The sequence below is a fragment of the Aedes albopictus genome, chromosome 1 (genome assembly GCF_035046485.1).
Source record: "Aedes albopictus strain Foshan chromosome 1, AalbF5, whole genome shotgun sequence".
Classification (NCBI taxonomy): Eukaryota; Metazoa; Arthropoda; class Insecta; order Diptera; family Culicidae; genus Aedes; species Aedes albopictus.
This window is the reverse complement of record NC_085136.1, coordinates 55,782,991-55,805,470: the sequence shown is the minus strand read 5'-3', so window position 1 is coordinate 55,805,470 and position 22,480 is coordinate 55,782,991. Positions and strand designations below refer to the sequence as shown.

At 43.3% G+C, this 22,480-nt stretch overlaps 1 protein-coding gene and 1 pseudogene across 2 annotated transcripts in view; both read right to left on the bottom strand.

The window, feature by feature from the left end:
• The window catches only part of LOC109427502 (SET domain-containing protein SmydA-8), a 51,978-nt gene extending 29,967 nt beyond the window's left edge, over positions 1-22,011 (bottom strand). Inside the window, exons 1-3 of one of the 2 annotated variants that reach the window (XM_062844579.1) lie at positions 21,635-22,011; positions 21,422-21,553; positions 12,135-13,826 (exon numbers count right to left, since the gene is read on the bottom strand). In XM_062844579.1, coding sequence (XP_062700563.1) covers positions 12,135-13,118 — 984 coding nt within the window. In that variant the 5' untranslated portion in view covers positions 13,119-13,826; positions 21,422-21,553; positions 21,635-22,011. The other variant, XM_029854645.1, reaches the window with a different exon arrangement.
• Positions 2,172-12,042, bottom strand: LOC109426614 (sphingolipid delta(4)-desaturase DES1-like; annotated as a pseudogene).
• Positions 22,012-22,480: the final 469 nt, after the last annotated feature.

Genomic DNA, 22,480 nt, shown 5'->3' with positions numbered 1-22,480 from the left:
GTTTCATAAGAGACAATGTTATTCAAAAGTTAGGCATGTATTGCGTCACCTCGCAGCCTGGGAGGACTTGGTGAACCAGCTTTGATTATTGCTGCTTAAACGCAAGAATGTCACATGAACTATTTCAAAGTTTCATAAGAGACAATGTCATTCAAAAGTTAGGCATGTATTGCGTCACCTCGCAGCCTGGGAGGACTTGGTGAACCAGCTTTGATTATTGCTGCTTAAACGCAAGAATGTCTCATGAACTATTTTAAAGTTTCATAAGAGACGAAGTCATTCAAAAGTTAGGCATGTATTGCGTCACCTCGCAGCCTGGGAGAACTTGGTGAACCAGCTTTGATTAATGCTGCTAAAATGCATGATTGTCTTATGTACTATTTCGAAGTTTCATAAGAGACAATGGGCCTGATTACGAGTGTCACTCCACGGTGAAAACAAAAAAGTGACACCGGTAATAAGGACGGTGAAAGTGATTCTCATTTGATTAACCCACAACTTTTCCACCGTGGATTCGCAATGTGTCACCGTGATCGATTTTCACCGTGAAGTGAAACTCATAATAAGGGCCAATGTTATTCAAAAGTTAGGCATGAATTGCGTCACCTCGCAACCTAGGAGAACTTGGTGAACCAGCTTTGATTATTGCTGCTTAAATGCAAGATTGTCTCATGAACTATTTCAAAGTTTCATAAGAGAAAGTCATTAAAAATTGCGTCACCTCACAATCTGAGAGAACTTGGTGAACCAGCTTTGATTATTGCTGCTTAAATGCAAGATTGTCTTATGTACTATTCCGAAGTTTCATAAGAGACGAAGTCATTCAAAAGTTGGGCATGTATTGCGTCACCTCGCAGCCTGGGAGAACTTGGTGAACCAGTTTTGATTAATGCTGCTAAAATGCAAGATTGTCTTATAAACTTTTTCAAAGTTTTCTAAACGACAAAGCCATTCAAAAGTTAGGCACGTATTGCGTCACCTCGCAACCTGGAAGAATTTGGTGAACCTGCTTTGATTATTTCGACTTAAACGCAAGAATGTCTCATGAACTATTTGAAAGTTTCATAAGAGGCAAAGTCATTCAAAAGTTAGGCATGTATTGCGTCACCTCGCAGCCTGGGAGAACTTGGTGAACCAGCTTTGATTATTGCTACTTAAACGCAAGAATGTCTCATGAACTATTTTAAAGTTTCATAAGAGACAGTCATTAAAAATTGCGTCACCTCACAATCTGAGAGAACTTGGTGAACCAGCTTTGATTATTGCTGCTTAAATGCAAGATTGTCGTATGAACTATTCCGAAGTTTCATAAGAGACAAAGTCATTCAAAAGTTGCGCATGTATTGCGTCACCTCGCAGCCTGGGAGAACTTGGTGAACCAGCTTTGATTAATGCTGCTAAAATGCATGATTGTCTCATGAACTATTTCAAAGTTTCATAAGAGACAATGTCATTCAAAAGTTAGGCATGTATTGCGTCACCTCGCCGCCTGGGAGAACTTGGTGAACCAGCTTTGATTATTGCTGCTTAAACGCAAGAATGTCTCATGAACTATTTCAAAGTTTCATAAGAGACGAAGTCATTCAAAAGTTAGGCATGTATTGCGTCACCTCGCAACCTAGGAGAACTTGGTGAACCAGCTTTGATTATTGCTGCTTAAACGCAAGAATGTCTCATGAACTATTTTAAAGTTTCATAAGAGACAATGTCATTCAAAAGTTAGGCATGTATTGCGTCACCTCGCAGCCTGGGAGAACTTGGTGAACCAGCTTTGATTATTGCTGCTTAAACGCAAGAATGTCTCATGAACTATTTTAAAGTTTCATAAGAGACAAAGTCATTCAAAAGTTAGGCATGTATTGCGTCACCTCGCCGCCTGGGAGAACTTGGTGAACCAGCTTTGATTATTGCTGCTTAAACGCAAGAATGTCTCATGAACTATTTTAAGGACAAGGTATTTGGAGTACATTGCTCAAAATTTCTAGAGCACCGTTTTTTAGAACCGTTGACCGGATTTGGATTAAAATGCATCACGCTGTTGACAACCACTGAACAATTAGCGTGATGCATTTTCATCCAAATCCGTTCAACGGTTCTAAAAAACGGTGCTCTAGAAATTTTGAGCTATGTACTCCAAATACCTTGTCCTTAAAGTTTCATAAGAGACAAAGTCATTCAAAAGTTAGGCATGTATTGCGTCACCTCGCCGCCTGGGAGAACTTGGTGAACCAGCTTTGATTATTGCTGCTTAAACGCAAGAATGTCTCATGAACTATTTTAAAGTTTTATAAGAGACGAAGTCATTCAAAAGTTAGGCATGTATTGCGTCACCTCGCAGCCTGGGAGAACTTGGTGAACCAGCTTTGATTATTGCTGCTTAAACGCAAGAATGTCTCATGAACTATTTCAAAGTTTCATAAGAGACAATGTCATTCAAAAGTTAGGCATGTATTGCGTCACCTCGTAGCCTGGGAGAACTTGGTGAACCAGCTTTGATTATTGCTGCTTAAACGCAAGAATGTCTCATGAACTATTTTAAAGTTTCATAAGAGACAAAGTCATTCAAAAGTTAGGCATGTATTGCGTCACCTCGCCGCCTGGGAGAACTTGGTGAACCAGCTTTGATTATTGCTGCTTAAACGCAAGAATGTCTCATGAACTATTTTAAAGTTTTATAAGAGACGAAGTCATTCAAAAGTTAGGCATGTATTGCGTCACCTCGCAGCCTGGGAGAACTTGGTGAACCAGCTTTGATTATTGCTGCTTAAACGCAAGAATGTCTCATGAACTATTTCAAAGTTTCATAAGAGACAATGTCATTCAAAAGTTAGGCATGTATTGCGTCACCTCGCAGCCTGGGAGAACTTGGTGAACCAGCTTTGATTATTGCTGCTTAAACGCAAGAATGTCTCATGAACTATTTTAAAGTTTTATAAGAGACGAAGTCATTCAAAAGTTAGGCATGTATTGCGTCACCTCGCAGCCTGGGAGAACTTGGTGAACCAGCTTTGATTAATGCTGCTAAAATGCATGATTGTCTTATGTACTATTTCGAAGTTTCATAAGAGACAATGTCATTCAAAAGTTAGGCATGTATTGCGTCACCTCGCAACCTAGGAGAACTTGGTGAACCAGCTTTGATTATTTCGGCTTAAACGCAAGAATGTCTCATGAACTATTTGAAAGTTTCATAAGAGGCAAAGTCATTCAAAAGTTAGGCATGTATTGCGTCACCTCGCAACCTGGGAGAACTTGGTGAACCAGCTTTATTTCTGCTTAAACGCAAGAATGTCTCATGAACTATTTCAAAGTTTCATAAGATATAGTCATTCAAAATTGCGTCACCCCGCAACCTAGGAGAACTTGGTAAACCAGTCTTGCTTCATTTTGGCTCGCATTTTGGTTGAAACTAATAAACTATTTCAAAGTTTAAACACAATGTTTAAAGAATGGTACACATATCGCGTTACATCGCAACCTCGAAGAACTTTGGTAAAGATTGTAAATCTACCCTTGGATTTTCGGATATTTTAAAGAGCCCATAAAAACACCCCCCTCAAGAACTTTTTATTACTTATAAACATATAAAATACAATTGTGTAATTAGAGCCCTTTCGGACTTGTTCAGGGCTGGCCAGGATGAGGGTGTAATTAATGTTTATACGTCATGCAGGTAGTCTGATAACCGGAAGGATAAATATGGAACTGCCATGATTGCCAGAAGAAACTGTAAGAAAAGCGTATGATTATTGAAATGACAGCGAATCTTGCATATTAGCATATACTTCTGCACTCGGAGTTTTGGAGCGACGCGTGCTACGGACGATCCTCGGCGGCGTTCAGGAGAACGGTGTGTGGCGGCGAAGGATGAACAACGAGCTCGCTGCACTCTACGGTGAACCCAACATCCTGAAAGTGGCTAAAACTGGACGGATTCGGTGAGCAGGGCATGTTGCAAGAATGCCGGACAACAACCCTGCAAAGTTGGTGTTTGCTAACCATCCGGTTGGTACAAGAAGGCGGGAGCGCAGGGGTTGGGCGTGACTGACGTTGGAGAGCTGCAGCTGCAAATCGAGTATTATGGCGACAAATGAAGACCAACAATTGAAAAGGCCACAACAACATTTTAACATGTTTCTATCGACTGGAGGCCTTTTGAACTCCACCCACACACCTCACCACCACTAACAGAAAGCGCAAACATCAAGCTTTCTGTTAATGGTGGTGAGATGCGTGGGTGGATCCCAGAAGGCCCTAAGTCGACAGAAACATGTTTGTTAACGCAATGTTATGTGGCCTTTTCAATTGTTGGTCTTGAAATTGTTGATTCAGTGTTATCACAGATAAACAGACGTAACACTCTAATCATTCTCATCGTACACCGATTAAACGACCAATTTTAAAATGTGATAGTTGGCCGACGGGCCACCCGTGGCGCTTCCATCGGTTTTGTTCGAGTTTGACGTTTGCGCACTACCGCCAACTAGTTCATGGTTGGCCAAACTCAGTCTTTTTAGCATTGGGCGAACATGTAACCGTGACTATTTTTCTAATCGGAAAGTGTTCGAAGTGTTACGTCTGTTTGTCTGTGGTGTTATCATGAATTTGATGTTGAACTAAATAAACGAATAAATCTGTTATCTAAGCATACGCTATACAATTAGCCTTAACAGCTTAAACATAATTATTTTACCGGAAAGGACTACACGCACAAGGATTATTTCACGGAGGGGAACGTATGGATAAATTTCTTAGGAACGGTGGAATTTACGAGCAACTCCTGGAGGAATTGCCGAGGAAATCCTGAAGGTATTTCCTAGGAACCTCTGGAGGAATTTCCGAGGAACTGTTGGAAGAATTCTTAGTGAACTCCTGAAGAAACTCCCGAGTAACTCCAGCAGGGTTTCCCAAAGAACTCCTGGACATATTCGCGAAGAACGTATGAAGAAAATTCTTAGGAAGACCATGTGGAACTTCCGAAGAATCCCTGCAGAAATTCCCGAGGAATTACTACAGAAATTCCCGGGGAACTCTTCTTGAGATTAATCAAGGAACTCCTGAAAAAAAAAGCCAAGAAGTTTCTGGAAAAAATCTTGCGGAACTCATTGAAAAAATATCAAGGAACTCCTGCAGGAAATCCCAATAAGCCCATAGAGAAATTCTCTCTGAAGGAATTCTTGCGAAATATCTGAAGGTATTTCCGCGGAACTCCTGAAGAAATTTCTAAGGGACTACTAGAGGAACTTTCATAGAACACCTGGAGGATCTGCTCGAGGAAATACTGGAGAAATTTCCGAAGAAACTCCTAGGGGAATTTGCGAGTAACTCCTTGAGATATTCGCGGGAAACGTATGAATGAACTCCTTAGGAAGTCCTGGCGGAATTTCCAAGAAATTTTCGTAGAACTCCTGAAGGGATTTCCGTAGATCAACTGTGGATATTGCTCTGGAACTCCTGGAAGAGTTTTTGAGGAACTCCTGAAAAAAAAAACCCGAGGAAACCCTGGAGGAATTTACAAGGAAATCCTGCAGGATTTATTAAAGAACTCCTGGACGATTTCCTGGGAAACTTCCTAAAGAATCCCTGGAGAAACTCGCGACTTATGGAAGAATTCCCTGGGAACTTCTGGTGAAACTTTCTTGGAATTTTTAGATGAATACCCAAGAATCTCCTGGAACATATGCCAAGAAGTTTCTGGAGCAAATCCCGAGGAACTCCTGGAAAGCAATATCGGGAACTCTTGCAGAAATTCCCGGGGAACTCTTGTGAGAATTTTCGAGGAACTCCAGGTGGAATTCCCGTGGAGCTTCTGTTGGTATTCTCGAGAAAATCCAGCAGGAATTCTCAATCAACTCTCGTAAAAAATCCCTGGCAATTCCTGCTAGATTTCCCGAGGAATTTCTGCATAAATTCCCAATAAACTTGTGGGAGAATTCCCTGGATAATTCGTAGAGGAATTCCTGAGGAACTCGTAGAGAAATTCCCAAGGAACTCCTGCAGGAATTCTCGAGAAACCCATCGAGAAAGTGCCAAAGAACTCCTGAAAGAATTCTCGCAAAGTTTCTGGAGGTATTCCCGCGGAACTCCTAAAGAAATTTCTGAGGGATTACTGGAGGAAGCCCCGTAGAATACCTGGAGGAATTTCCGAGGAACTGCTGGAGGAATTATTGGAGAAATTTCTGAAGGAGCTCCTACAAAAATTTGCGAGGAACTCCTGGAGATATTCGCGGGGAACGTATGAATGAATTCCTTAGGAAGTCCTGGTGGATTTTCCGAGAAATTTTCGTAGAACTCCTGGAGGAACTTCCGTGAAGCACCTGCGGATACTGCTGAGGGAGTCCTTGAAGAATTTTTGACGAATTCTTGAAGATATTCCCGAAGAAATTCTGGAGGAATTCCCATGGAAATCCCAAAGAACTCCTGGACGATTTTCATAGAAAACTTCCTGAAGAAGTCCAGGAGAAACTCCTGATGAATTCCCAAGGAACTCATGAAAAAAATTGCTGAGGAACTCCTGGTGATATTTCCGAGGAACTCCTAGAGTAATTTTCGAATAATTCCTCCAGGGATACTCGAGAAAGTCTTGGAGGAATTCCCGAGGAACTCCTGGAAAAGTGCTAAGGAACTCTTGGCAAAATTCCAGAAGAACTCCTAGAGGAATTTTCAAGGAACTCCTGTTGGATTTTCCGTATAGCTTCTAGAGGTGCTCCCGAAGAAAAACGAAAAAATTCTCGAGGAATTCCTGCAAGATTTTTCGAGGAACTCGGTGAGGCATTATCAAAAAACTTCTGGAAGAACTCCTGAAGGATTTCTTGAGGTACTTCTGAAGGAATTCTCGTGACACTAGGAAAAAATGCAGTTATAGCTGTCGTGAGTCCAAATCCCCAAGACTCCAAAACAAAATAAATTTTCACACTACAATTGCATTTTGCCGCAGCGGCACCGCCGTGCAATCTTTTTAATACAAACCGCAACGGTTCCGCATTCCGTTGTCAGTCTCATTCCGTTTTCCACTTAACAACCCTAGTGTCACAACAACTAGGTACTCAAAGTTTTCATTTTGGCAGATTTGTTCAAACTTTTATGTAAATAAAATTAATTTTCCTCTACAAATAACAGAATTACATAACACAATCTATATAAGAAAGGTATTATTTATCATCAATACGTGGATTAATCACTGCTCGGATTCCGCCAGTCGAATCCGATGACAAATATGACTATAACCTTATCGATCGAAATTGACTTACCCCGCGTGACGAAGCGTTTTAGGAATCCAGTCCGGATCCACGATAAAATCAAACAGGACCCGGGTCCAGCTGGTATGCAGCGGTACGGTATCGTGGAATTCCGATGTTATCCATTTCAATTCGAGGAGGCATATCGACCGTGGACGGTCGGAAAATCATGATACCCAACGTTGAAGGTAATCCAGTACAAAGGGCCGTAGCTTATGGAGTCGATCTCATATGGGTAAATCATCATCTTCTAGCCGAATAAGTACCACGATGGTGTTGAAAATAAGCTGGATGATGGCGTCAACGATTTTTCTCTGTGGGGGCTTCGGATTGACCCACATAAACTTCCCGGGGCAGAACAGCTACAAGTCTAGCAGAGCGGGTAAATCCATGTCAATCATCCGGTGGTGTTCCAGCTCCAGGTGCCACTTCTTGAAGCTCACGAACATCGGCAGTCCGATCGAGAGATTGCAGAAGCCAAACAACCGATTCGTCATCGGACTCGCATACCCGAAAGCCCGATTATAAGCGATCATTGTCAAACACGCCAGCTCCAGCGAGTGATTGATGATACCGCCACCGGGAAAATCGTCTTCCACGACAGTACCATGTAACCGGCTACCGAACCGCTTCTTGATCTGGGGGTACTTTTCCTGAATGATCTTCTTCCAGCTGGCCCGCGGTTCCTGGAAACTTGGTACTCCATTTCGCGAGTCCCTTGATTCTACACTGGCTACCAAACCGACAAGAGGAGCGCAGCGATACTGCAAGTTTCTTTTCACTTGAAAACCAGTCGGATGGCCTTCGACGGCTGATAGCTGACCGCTGCGGCAGTAGAGGGACTATTTTTCCTGAAATGGTCGATATTATGAAATAAAATTTAGTTTATTTATGTAAAAGAATTAAAATTTTACCTGATTTTTGCTCTCGTGTTGCCGCTCCAAACTTTTTTTTGTTTTTTTTTTTCTTGTTTTGATTACTGCTCATTGACAGTTAGGCAAACATGAATCCATGTATATTCGTGAGGCAAACGAAGATCAATCAACATGGGGGTAGAAGTTTTCGGTCAAAATAATGTATGGTGATTTGAATATTTTTTCAAATATTTCAAATATTTCGAAGTTTTGGCAAAAAATATTTGGTAACGTAGATTGCTATTATCATCACCAACAACCTGTACCAAATATTTTTTCCAATAAAATGTTTAATAAGTCAAAAAACTAATTTTTATCAATTTCTCCATACATTTTAAAAGTGAAAAACTCCTGCCCACTAGCGCCATCTCTTGTAATTTTGGCTAAAGCCGGTAATCCATTGCTTGTAATTTTCCATATAGGACATTTTCCACGAAATTCCCTTCCCGGGAAGAGTGGACGTCTGGTTCTCTGGAGAGAAGTATTTCAGACGGCATCGTATCATGTTACACTGATGGCTCCCTTCTCGAAGGTCGAGCAGGTGCTGGTGTTTATTCTCGTGAGCTAAGGCTGCATCAGTCTTACTCACTTGGTAGACACTGCACCGTTTTTCAGGCCGAAATCTTTGCTCTTATGTGCGGAGTGCAATCAGCACTTCAGCAGCACGTAATGGGCAAAGTAATATACTTCTGTTCAGATAGCCAGGCTGCTATTAAAGCACTTGCTTCGGCCAACTCCAGGTCGAAGATAGTTATCGCTTGTCGAACTCAAATCGAGGAGCTGAATTCAGCAAACGCTGTTCACCTTCTATGGGTACCTGGTCATTCTTCCATCGCTGGAAATGAATTGGCTGATGAGTTAGCTCGCTCTGGAACATCACATGACTTCATTGGCCCTGAGCCAGCAATTCCGATATCGAAGTGTTGGGTAAAGCTTCAGATTGACACCTGGGCTGCCACTCAACACAGACAATACTGGAATAGTTTGGAGTCATATCGTCAAACCAAATTGTATTGTAATGAGCCATCTCCAAGGGTGGCAAAGTATCTTACAATTCTGTCAAAGCAGAATTGCAGCATTCTGGTCAAAGCATTGACTGGCCACTGCCGACTCAGCTATCACATGGCGAATATTCAGCAAGCTGATTCATTTGCATGTGATAGCTGTGAATCCGATTATGGAACTTCGTATCATTTTATATTTAACTGTCCAGTTTTTGCGCAACTGCGATTCCGAGTATTCGGTTAACACTTATTAAGTGAAACTGACTTCAGAAACCTGAATCTTCAGGATATTCTGTTGTTCTTAACCCACTGTGGTAAAAAGCTACAGGCTCTCTTTCGCTTTATGCAATATTACAGTGCCTTTTTCATGGCGCTGTTTGAACCCTTTGTGGTACACTTATGCGTTAGTATCCTCTTCCAGGGTATTTTTTTCCTATTTCCCTACATGTCCGTATTCCCATCCTTATCCTTATTTCCTTCCTTTTCCCTCAGGTAGATGATGGAATAGGCTATTATTTTGGCGATGGCACAAATGTCCCAAATGGAGGATAACGTGCCTCTGGAGCCGGCCTTCTGATACCTGATATGTAAACATGACAGAGCATTTAAAGACATATAGCAAATTCAAGAGACCCACAATTGAAAAAGATAGGGTTTCCAATTCCCGTCTAGGTAAGTGTTACGGCAGTTCGCACCGATCCCTCATAACTGCGCCAACGTCGGAGCGCCCCTCAGAAGATTGTCAAAGTGTCAACTGAAGTTGTCATCGATGGCATATGAGAATGGAAGAGAAACACTATGAACAGGGAAGAATGATCTATGCATGGTAGTGAAGTGGACCGCGTTTGTGAATTTGGCGAAGTTTAATAATTATTTTTCACGTAATTTTGCTTATTTCAAATATTGAAAAATCGTAAGTTTAATATGAGATAATTGAGTTTAATGAAACTTATCCTAATGTTATTACTTAGGTGACAAATCGCCAAATCGTATTGTATTGTCCTATCACTGGAAGATTGATTCTGAGTTGAGGTTATAAAACCGTAAGTTGCTGAATTGAAACTGAAATCATGAATTATAGACGCATTTTGAACTATTTGTAGCTCACTTTACAATCGGACTCAGCTAGGAGATTTATGATAACTTGTTGGGATTTAGAAGGAATCAAGAGATACCGATGTAAGCAACTACTTAAGAAACAATGAACAAGATTTTAATAAACTTCAATAGCGTTTAGCTCTACACCCACAAATCAAGGTGTTTGCTCAAAGGACTTCTCAAACCCTACTTCCCAACAGTAAGCATCGACCAATAACGATCGAGTTTATTCTTGCACATTGCTTAGTGCCTCATGACCAATTTGGTTTCAATTACTTATTTATAAAGCATCCACATCATGTAAACAAAACTATTGTGGAAGAACTAGGGGGTTTTACCTTAAGCCATAGTGGACACTTAGTAATTATTCTCAAATTTCTCGCTCAAATCTGCTTTTACCGATTAGGCCGCACAGACTGTACATTACTGACATTAGACAACGGACAACATATATAACACCCAGTGGCCCAATGAAGAATTTTCCGTTTGACGAAAAGTTTCTTCCGGCTGGAGCAGGAATCGAACCCACACTCCAAGGTTTCGAGACACCTAAACGACTTTGTAAATGTAAACAAGCTGGTCCTGGTTAAATCTAAGGGGGTCTACTATTGTCACCGATTTAACATGGTAAGAGAATACGATCTACCCAACAGTGGACCCCAACAGCCCAATAGTGGACCCCGCGGGGTCCACTATAGGATAATTTGATCGATATTTCAAATGATTATTTTGGAGTTTTCGTTCGGTTTTTGTGGGCAATGTGTAGGAAAGATATAGAACCATTTGTAAAGACAAATCAATTAGGGATATCTTAATGCTTTTTCGATCATAGCAAATTTCAGCTACCAAGGGGTCTACTATTGGTTAATATACCCTACAATTTCCTTAAAACAATAATTTTGAATAATTGTCCTTCGAATTATTTCGGTTCCAACATATTAATAGATCCAACAGCGTTCAAACAAAACAGCGTTGATTTTAAATCGTGAATGTCAATATCAACAAAGATTTGTATGTTAAAACGTTATGTTGGTTTTACAAAATAATTAAAAAAAAAAATCAAGTAGGAATTGAACATGCTTCTCATATGTTGATAAATAAAATTTCTATTTTATCGATGGACAAAGTCATGCCCATACTTCCTGGGACAGCCCATAATTCAAGCAGCCGTTGTTCGAAGGTAACTGATAAGGTTATATTGTCGTGCATCACAAGTCAGTACCAACGGAATTTTTATCAAAAGCTGTATGACATCAGTTTTTAATCTTACTTCCGATGATTTCCGAGCTAAATTTGTTCAGTGGCTTGCGAAAACAATTCTAATGTAAAGTTTTATAATCAAAGATAAAAGTCAAAAGTCCAAAAATGGATTTTAAAGCTCTGGTTCTTCAGGTTTCTTTGTCTCCTTACCCGGAAATTATCAGCATTTTACGAGCATTTCATCGTCAAAAATTAAAAATGTCCAAAAATATGTTTCTTCAGCACTTTGAGATCAGGGGGTTTATTTTTGAAAATTCGAAAAGGGCACTCGATGATAAATTTTCCCAATAACTCAAACCATTGTGTCGTGCCATACCACATCGACAGACCAAATTATTAAAATAGCACCCTTGAACACATGATCATCACTCACAATTAACAGCAATCCGATCCTCTCAAAATAGATCGCTCCACTAATATGAGCTTAAGTACATATCACCCGATTCCCACCGCAGTATCCACGTCGATTTTGACACACCGCCAAGCAGAACCCCACGATTCGAACATATTTTTAGCGTCCACATCCATCCCTGTCATCTGCACCACGGTCGGTATCGGTTATTGGAAGGGAAAGATCAAATTTTCTCACCCCTGAAAACGATCGGATGGGTTGTACTTACCGTCGGATCGCGGCAGCGATCGCACCCGCACAGAAAGTGCTTCGAGAAGCACAGGTGGATGATGCGGTGCTGCGTGCCCCAGAGAGTTTTGGAGTAGTTGTTGAAGATCTGGGCCCCTTTGGGGATGGGTTTGGAGGCGTAGCAGCGCATGACCAGGTCCGAGTCGAACACGTATCGGATGTTTGGTCGACAGCAGTGGTTCATCAGGGCACCGAGGATGTACAGACCTCGGAGAACTATTTCGTGGTCGTTGTTCTCCTCGTCCTGCACCATCCGGCTGGTTTCGAACGCGTTCGTGTTCAGAACGTCGACGATCTTGCGGAGGTATTGGACATCTTCGCCGGATTCCGAGAGATTGCTGAACACTTGATCTTTGAGTATCCGTTCGACCTCGGTGGTCATGTCTTTGCGAGGTGGATGAGCTTCCATGTTGAGCACGATCGAACGACGGAGATCGTCCAGGAGGAACCCCCGGATCGAGGTCAGCGCGTACAGGATGGTTTTACAGTAGCGATTTTGGTCTTTGGGTTCCCAGGAGGTTATTACGCGGCACTCGGCGGTGTGGGGAGTTTCCGGAGCTGCCGAGATGTCGCATTCTGAGCAAACGGGTAGTCGACAACCCCCACTACACAGGGTTAGCTTCTTCTGTATTCTACAACAGCTGGCACAGAATATCACATCGTAGTTGTTGACTCGGGGACCCAGCAGGATGGGCCGGTCCAGGAAGATCAATTCATTCTCTGCGATGTCCCGGGTAGCTACCATTCCACGGCCATAGCCCTCGAACACCGTTATATCCCATGGCTGATCGGGAGTGTACAGACCGTCGAGAAACTCCAACAGTTCAGCCTTGAAGCGAGCTATGTTTTCGGGATCTACTAATGCTAGCCTATCACTATCACTACTGTTATCACATTCCGCCGGCGATTCCGGATTCCCGTTTCGGACCATTCCCAACTCTTTACTCGCGGCGGACAATTCCATCGTTGCGCGGGATGAGGCGGAACCGACTGTTGTACTAGCAGCAGTTGGCACGTGTACCGATGTCGTCGTCGCGAATCGCTGACTACTCAACGACTTAAGTCGTCGGGCTCAGCTGATAGACTGAACAGGGTGATGATGAGCACTGTCGCAGCCAAATATCATCATCGTCGACCCGTCGCGGCGGCCAGTCCGTCGTCCACCGTTAGCAAATTCACAACTGACCCCACTACCGCCACCACCCCCACCGGCGTCGTCGCTCCTTCTCTTCTGATCAGCAAGTTCTACCTCCAACCAAACGTCGTCGTCCACCGATGGCCGTCCGTCCGTTCTCATGTCTGTCTGTCACCAAACTGCGGCGGCGGCGACGGTCCGAGTCCAAGCGATGCGGAGACGTGAGCTGAGGCGATTCACACGTTTTGGAGGGGCCGCACGCGATGTTATGCTCCAGGCTCCACTCTCTACGGTGCGGCGGTCGGTTAATACGCGAACCCGACTTCAACAGGCGGGCGACATATCGCACTTCTTTCGGTATTTAGTGGATTGGATACCTCTGCCTATATGGGTGGATAGTAAACAGCTGAAGAGAGCGCTCGATTCACTCGAGGAAAGTTCCGGGGATTCTCCGCTCTCCACACCGGTTTGGTTCGCTCCGGCGGTGGCAATGCTGCGTGACACCACGATATCGCTCGCACTCTCACCTCACCTATGCTATTCAACGAGACCCATAAATATACCCATATCTACAGTGATGGACGAAACAGTAAGACCACATGTCGGTTGGAGTTTTCTTTATCATACTACTGATTCTTTAAATTTATTGATTCAAAATTTCAAAAATTTTGCAGGGAGTAAAAGAACTTTTGGGATTCTCAGGAATTTCCGATAATGGTCAAGGAATTCGAGGTACCGTAAAATAAGGTAAATTTAATAGTCAATAGTTCGTAACTCGACTCTGCCTTTTTTTTAAACAAGTGCTGTTATCTCAATTATCAGTTAAAATAGGAAGTCCGACCAAAAATTTTAACTTCGATTGGTAACCCGCTGGTGGTGACCAATCGATCAACTTTTCAGCGCAAACTGATATGCGGTTCTTCAGATTTGTGCTCTTGGAAAATCGACGGATGGCTTTGTCATATCTTCACCTTAACGTAGCAAGGTAGAATAGGTAATAGAATCCTAGTAGCATAACATAAGTGGAAGTCTGGCACAAAAAGTTGAAGCCTTTTCGATTGCGTATGCCGGATAGAGGGCACCAAAACGTTAAATGCGTTATAAATTTGTCATCACAACAACAAATGGTAACAACAAATGGTAACAAGTAGGGTGACAACGGGTATTATCGGCAGGTTTGTTCTCTTCGTCATGGGGGGTTTTTGTCAGCCAAATTGCCTAAAACTTGGCCATATAATTCAGCTTAGTTGGGAAGGATTTGAGACCAACTCTGGGTTCAATTGGTTTCAAAAAAAACCCCAAAGACGAAGAGAACAAAACGACCGAGAATAGGTAATTTTCCCTATATCATTTTTCATGTGTTTCCAGACGTGGGCGAGCTCGATGTGGCCCCTCTAGAGCATGGTTTCCCAAAGTGTGGGTCGCAACCCTCTAGGGAGGTCGCCGGCCTTCCTCCAGGGGGTCGCGAGAGTACAGTCGAATATTTTACTATAACAGACAACAAATGATGGAATTTCCATGGTGGGTCGTGAAAAGTACGTCTGCTGACAAAAGGGGGTCGCGCACCTAAAAGTTTGGGAACCTATGCTCTAGAGGACTACTGGAGTACAGTCAAATCAGCCGTCAACAACGCAGCCGAGAGCACCATCGGGTACGTGGAACGGAGTCGACGAAACGATTGGTTCGACGAGGAGTGCAGAGCGGTTCTGGAAGAGAAGGACGCAGCGCGGGCGAGAACCTGAATGGCGAAGAGGATGTAGGCACGGGGGATCAAGGCAGCAGAGGAAATGACTATGTTGGAGCAGCAGAGGACGGAAACGAACCAACTCCCACCCTGAGGGAAGTTAAGGATGCCATCCACCAGCTCAAAAACCAACAAAGCGGCTGGTAAGGACGGTATCGCAGCAGAACTCATCAAGACGAGCCCGGAAAAGTTGGCCACCTGTCTGCACCAGTTAGTAGTCAAGATCTGGGAAACCGAACAGCTACCGGAGGAGTGGAAGTAAGGGATAATCTGTCCCATCCAGAAGAAAGGCGACAAGTTAATATGTGAAAACTTTCGAGTGATCCCCATTTTGAATGCCACCTACAAAGTGCATAAGTGCTATCCCAGATCATCTTCCGTCGTCTTTCACCTAAAGTAAATGAGTTCGTGAGAAATTACCAAGCCGGTTTCATCGACGGCCGGTCGACAACGGACCAGATCTTCACCGTACGGCAAATCCTCCAGAAATGCCGTGAATACCAGGTCCCAACGCACCACCTGTTCATCGACTTCAAGGCGGTATACGACAGTATCGACCGCACAGAGCTATGGAAATTCATGGGCGAGAACAGCTTTCCCGGGAAGCTTACCAGACTGATAAGAGCAACGATAGATGGTGTGCAGAACAGCGTAAGGATTTCGGGTGAACTACCCAGTTTATTTGAATCTCGACGGGGACTACGACAAGGTGATGGACTTTCCTTCTTACTATTCAACATCGCCCTGGAAGGTGTTATGCGACGAGCCGGGCTCCACAGCCGGGGTACGATCTTCACGAAATCCGGCGGATTTGTCTGTTTTGCCGATGACATGGATATTATTGCTAGAACATTTCGAACGGTGGCAGAACTGTACACACGCCTGAAACGTGAAGCAGCAAAGGTCCACCACCAGTCCGGTGAAAGCGGCTAAGAGAAAGTACATGCAGGTAGATGGGACTGAGCGAGACAGGAAGTGGTAGAAGAGTTCGTCTACCTCGGTTTCTTGCTAACGGCTGACAATAACGTGAGCCGTGAAATGCAAAGGCGCATAATCAGTGGAAGTCGTGCCTACTACGGGCTCCAGAAGAAACTGCGGTCAAAAAAGATTCACCCTCGCACCAAATGTACCGTATACAAGACGCTAATAAGACCGGTGGTTCTCTACAGACACGATACATGGACGATGCTCGAGGAGGACCTGCAAACACTCGGAGTTTTCGAGCGATGCGTGCTAAGGACGATCTTCGACGGCGTGACCACGAGCTCGCTGCACTTTACGGCGAACCCAGCATCCAGAAGGTGGCCAAAGCCGGAAGGAATACGGTGGGCAGGGCATGCTTCAAGAATGCTGGATAACAACCCTGCTAAGCTGCCCAGTCAACACACGATCGCATATGATGTTGAATACGATGCAAAAGTGGAGGCGATATACGCACACTTTACACGCGGTTAAATGGAAGCATGTACGCATAAGGCCTCCACTTTAGCATCATATTCAACATCATATAAGACTTTGTGTTAGCTGGGTGGTGTTTGACACATGACGACCAGAAGATCCATCAGCTGTGAAGTGATCGTTCGAGAGAATGTTTTTATTGATCACTGATGTAACCTGGCAGAAGATTGAGGAGCTCAAAAAGTGAATGCTGCGATAGAGCGGGCAAGTACCATTGGGCTCTAGAAAAGGAAGTCAAAAGCTGCTGCAGACGGGACAAGCAACTCTAGCAGACGAAGAGAAGAAAGCTGTCATACCCAGTGCTGAAAATTTCATTTCGTTAAATCTAAATTCAACTACCTACAGCTCATTGTAGAAGCTGAAAGTCACGGAAAAACTGCTCTTTTCCGAATATTTAAGGTAAATGTCACGGACTACCTTTGAAAAATGCATACCTAATCGATGATATCCGCTACGATATCCCACGGTTACGACGTGGACTGAGTGGAGCAAGGACAAACCGAGGATTCCTACGAAATACGCTACTTGACAGTTACTCACCGATCCAACTCGCCAACTGGTTCGAGCACTTCGAACAACTTCTTCAAGTTTCGTTTTCCGACTAACCATCAACATCTCGGCATGATCGGTGCATCAGCCGTGTCAATTCTGAGGCACCATCACTGCAGGAGCTTGAAATAGTCATTCGAAGCATGAAATTCAACCAGACTCCCGGGGTCGATCGCGTTTTAGCAGACATGCCTAAGCTGACCTCATGCTATCTATGCAATGTTGCATCAAATATTCTATAATATCTAGGACACCGCGACTTTTTCGGCCGACAGGATACCCGAGCAGGAGAAAATAGCTGAAGAATACCAAACTCAGGTATGGATAACCGAATACCTACAACCTGAATGAGGTATTCAGAAGCACTGCATAAGAGGTAAAATACCTAAAATAATAACTGGTGTGTATTCTGTGCATCAGGTATGGCAATACCTAAATAATAATCGGCGATTTTTCCATACAAATAGTGAATTTTCCATAATTGAATAATACCTTAAGCAGTCTTCAACACCAAACCAATAACTCGCTGATATCAATACCTATAAAATACCAAAATAAGTTATTTCCAATACCTGGGTAACCGACCAATACTTGATTTTGGTATGATACCTGACTTTGGTATGCTGCTGTTATGTGTCAGTTATTCGTTCCTGCTCGGGTACAGGGCGCCTTAGTGGAGGCTCCCAAGAAGGGGGATCTGACTGTGTGCGACAACTGGCGTAGCATCGTGTATTGTTCTCAAAGTTCTGTGCGAAGTTATCCCAAGTTGGATACAGGAGAAGATCGACGCGACCCTTCGATGACAACAGGCAGAATGCCATGCCGGAAGATCATGCGTTGACCATATTAACACGCTCCATATCATCCTGAAACCTGTGGCGCCCTCAGACGTAAGGAAGTTCCGGAGAAAAACGTCAACCTCGTGAAAGGGTAGTACGAGATTTCAGAGATCTGCATAACGGAGCTTTGTCCGATCCCATCCTGGTAGTCGCTGGTGTGATGTAAGCATATATACTTTTACCGGTACTGTTTCGCATCGTAATCGACGAGATCATGGTGGTGGGCGATTAACCGTGCACCAAATTGTGGGATATTGTGACAGTCCATCACTATGGAGCATCTGAACAACATAGATTTGGCCGATGATGTTGCCCTACTAGCCTAACAGCGCTCTGACATGCAGAGTAAGTCAGCAACCTGGCCGAACGGTTCGCTACGGCGGGTCTAACCATCAACATCAACAAGACCAAATCGAAAGGATGTCAACACGAACAACCCCTCCAACAGCAGGACAAGCAGTGGAGAAGGTCGAAAACATTCAATATCTTGACAGCCAGATCACGTCAAAGAGCGATACCAAAATCGACGTAGCAGCATGGATCAAGAAGGTCAGGGCTGCTTTTGCGAGTTCACGGAATATGTGGAGATTTAATCTGATCAGTCAACAAACCAAAATACGAATATTACATTTCAACGTGAAATGTGTGCTGTTGTACGCCAGTGAAACGTGGTGTGATGTCCTGCCGACCACCACACAGAAGTTACAGGTTTTCATCAACCCATGTTTGGGGCCGTCCATATACCACGTGGACAGAAAAATCGTGGGTTTGACCCCCTACCCCCTCCCCGTGGACAAGCGTGGACATTACATTGACCCCTACACCCTTCCCCCAATGTCCACGTGGAAATGACAAAAGATTTTTTTCTTTTTCGATTATTAATTTTTTTTATAATGATGTTTTTTGATTAGCAATGTCTTCTTCTTCTTGTTTATGGCTCTACGTCCGCACTGGGACTTGACCTGCCTCGCTTCAACTTAGTGTTCTCTGAGCACTTCCACAGTTATTAATTGAAGGGCTTTCTTTGCCTACCATTTTTGCTTGAGTTTGTATATTGTGAGGCAAGTACAACGATACTTTATGCCCAGGGAGTCGAGAAAATTTTCCCGATCGGAGCGGGAATCGAACCCGCCGTCTCCGGATTGGCGATACAAAGCCTTAACTGCTAGGCTAACTGGAGACCCAAAGCAATGTCTTCTATATAGTTTATAACTTAATGAATAACAAGTATTCAGTAGTTTTCGTAATAGGGACAAATTATAATATATTGATTTTTAAATGAAATAACTGCAAGGGGAAACCCCCTTTGAGTGACTTTTTTTTTTAAATCTTTCTAAAAGAAGTATGTACAACATTATTTTTTATTGAACGGAATGTTTTTCAATCCATGATTGTCATAATTTGTTGAGAAAATTTCTCCAAAAGGTCTTCCATTGTGGAATCCTCCAGGATTTCCGCCGGAGATTCTTTCAGATGTTTTACTGAGAATTCATAGTAAATTTTTTAGGGGATTCCTCACCTAGATTCCTCGGAAATACCACGGCAAATTCGTCTAGGAGTGCCACTGGGAAGTCCTTCAGAAGTCCAATGTGAATTCCTGAAGGAGATCCCTCGGGAGTTCCTTTAGTGATATCACTAGAAACCCCACTAGGATTTCCTCTTAGGATTCCGCTGGGGGTTCTTTGGGGAATTCTTTCAAAAGTTCTTCCGGGAGTTGAGAACTTTCCCATATATTCCTCTGGGAAGTTATCCAGATGTTTGATAGGTCCTCTAATATTTTCACCGGGAATTCCTTTAGACGGTACTATTGGGTTCACTAGCTATTCTTCTAGGAGTGCCACACCAGGAATTTCTCTAGAAGTTTGACTGAAAATTCCTCTAAGACTTCCACCAGGATTTACTCTAGGAGTTTTAGTAGAATTCTTGCAGAAACTCCATTGGGAATTCTATCGGAAGTTTTCCTGTGGATTCTTCCAAGAAATGCTGGGGTATTTCTACATTCTGGAATCTATGCGAAAGTTAATCCCGTTTTACAAAGTTTCACCGTGTTTTTTTTTCAATGGTACATCAAGGAATTCTGCAGGGAGTTTCACTGCGAGTTTTTCAGAAACTCCTTCAGAGATTCTTTCAGAAGCTCCCACGAAGATTCTGGAAATTCTTCCAGGAATTCTGACAGAAACTTTTCCGGGAGTTCTTCTGTATTTTTGTGATAGCATGCTTCTAAAACAAGATATTATCAAGTGAGTAAGACTTTTTGCAAGTAAGTAGTCCCAACACTGCCCCCAGAGGTGCTCGGGATATATGCAAGAGTTTGTGAGTTTATCCAGTAGAGTTTTCCGGAGTTTTTCCGAGGATTTCTTTCGAGTTTTTCTATAGTAGTTTTTTTCTAGAGACTCTTGAGATTTCGTCTAGATGTTTTACCAGGTTTTCATACAGAGTTTTTTTCTGGGATTTCTCTTTACGGTTTTCATGAGATTGCTCTCAGAGCTGCTCCTCAAATCTCTATCCAAATTTATTGCAGCATTTCTTTAGAAGTTTTTTGTTTGCTTTCACTAAGAGTTCTTCTGAGGATTTCTCCCGTCGTTTTACGCTAGACTTCTTCCAGAGTTCTTTACGAAATATATAACATAATTCATTCAGGGATTCCAACCAGAATGTTTGCTAGAGCTAGTCTATCTCTTGGTGAAAATATTTCTCATAGAATTAGTAATGCTGGAAGGAATTACGGTAGAATATCGGAAGAAATTCCTGAAAAAAATCCGGATAGGATCCCATAACACCATAATAACAACTTCTGAAGCCAACTGCTAAATATACAAAAAAAACTGAAATAGGTTTTTTTATACCATACATACTGATTGTCACATGTTTAATAATTGTACTGTGCTGCACACGGTTTTATTGATGCAAGCATGTTCCACAAGCATTATTTATTGGCAAAAATTTAGTTATTTAATTAAAATTTACTAATTTTAATTCATACGATTCATTTGGTGGTCACTGATTGCGCATTTAAGTCTGAAGGCAACTCCTGCAAGGACTTTTTGAAAGACTTAATCATATCAATTGAACACAAGAGATAAACAAAACTTATGCAAAAAAAAATCAATATTTCTTTTAACATCATAATGAATTTCCACAGACAAACTTCTTCTTCTTCTTCTTCTTGGCGTAACGTCCTCATTGGGACAAAGCCTGCTTCTCAGCTTAGTGTTCTATGAGCACTTCCACAGTTATTAACTGAGAGCTTCCTCTGCCAATGGCCATTTTGCATGCGTATATCGTGTGGCAGGCACGAAGATACTCTATGCCCAAGGAAGTCAAGGAAATTTCCTTTACGAAAAGATCCTGGACCGACCGGGAATCGAACCCGTCACCCTCAGCATGGTCATGCTGAATACCCGTGCGTTTACCGCCTCGGCTATATGGGCCCAGACAAACTTATGAAATTGAAAAAAAAATGACAAACTCATTGTACAAAATCACGCTTTGTGGCGATTTTACTGTTTCGTCCGTCACTGTAAATGGAAAACCCCACGTACCATTGCCTTCGCCTCCGTTACTGTGTACGTTTTCCGCCTCACCTTAACACGGGGATGGCCAATGGCCAAAAATAAAGCCGTCGTCGTCGTCGGGAAGAAAAATTTAAACAACTTTTCCGTTCACTTGGTGACCTATCCGAGGAAAAAAATATGTTCCTATTTTTCAATTTTACTGCTGATGCTGCATCTCCTGTCGCTCGCCACACCACCAACCAAACACATCACTCCGTTCTGATCCATCGGGGTAGTGGAGCGCAGCTTCTTTTCCGCATCGACGACCGACAACCGAGATGACGAGGACATTTTTCTCACTGAACCCGACGAAAATTGATCATTTTCACCACTTGAACACGCGTCACACTTTTTCCCATGCCGTCGACGGCAGAAAAGGGAACGACTCGGATGGGGATTTAACTGAGGAAAATCGACGGGACGCAGGCCATGATTGCACGGGAAATTATTCCGAATGGGAAAGATCAGGGATGCTGCGTCACAGCAGTGATAAGCAGCAGCAGGTGGTGCTCGCGAAACAGGCCGAGTTCGCGATGCGATTGGGGCAAAGGTTCGAGGAAGACAAACGCGACGTCATCAACTTCAGTCAGGCTCAGTAGGTAGTTGTTGGCTGGACGTCTCACAATCGGAATCGGGTTATCACTCCGACGATGAGCGACAATCCTGCGGAGAGACGCCAACGAACGAATGGTGAGCAGCACCAACAATGCAGCAGGCGGTTTATTTGTTGTCACATGTCCCACCCACTGCGCTGCGCCCCTTCCGAGCACATGCTTGTCATCGATTCGTTCACGTCTCACCAACACGTGAGAGAGCGAAAAGATGCTACGCTGCACTGCATGGATGGTCGTTATCGGTCCTTTGTTATTGGTGGGATGCTGGGTGGAAAAATTGGACGCGTAGGAAGCGTCGCTCTCTCTCATTTTGTAAACCTCAGCTTTGTTTAGATGCGGTAGGGGTAGGCGGATGGGTGGGAAAGTGTACGAATGGAAAATGTAAAGAGAGAGATGAAAGCTCTGGTGGTACACGCTAACAGAATTTCACTCA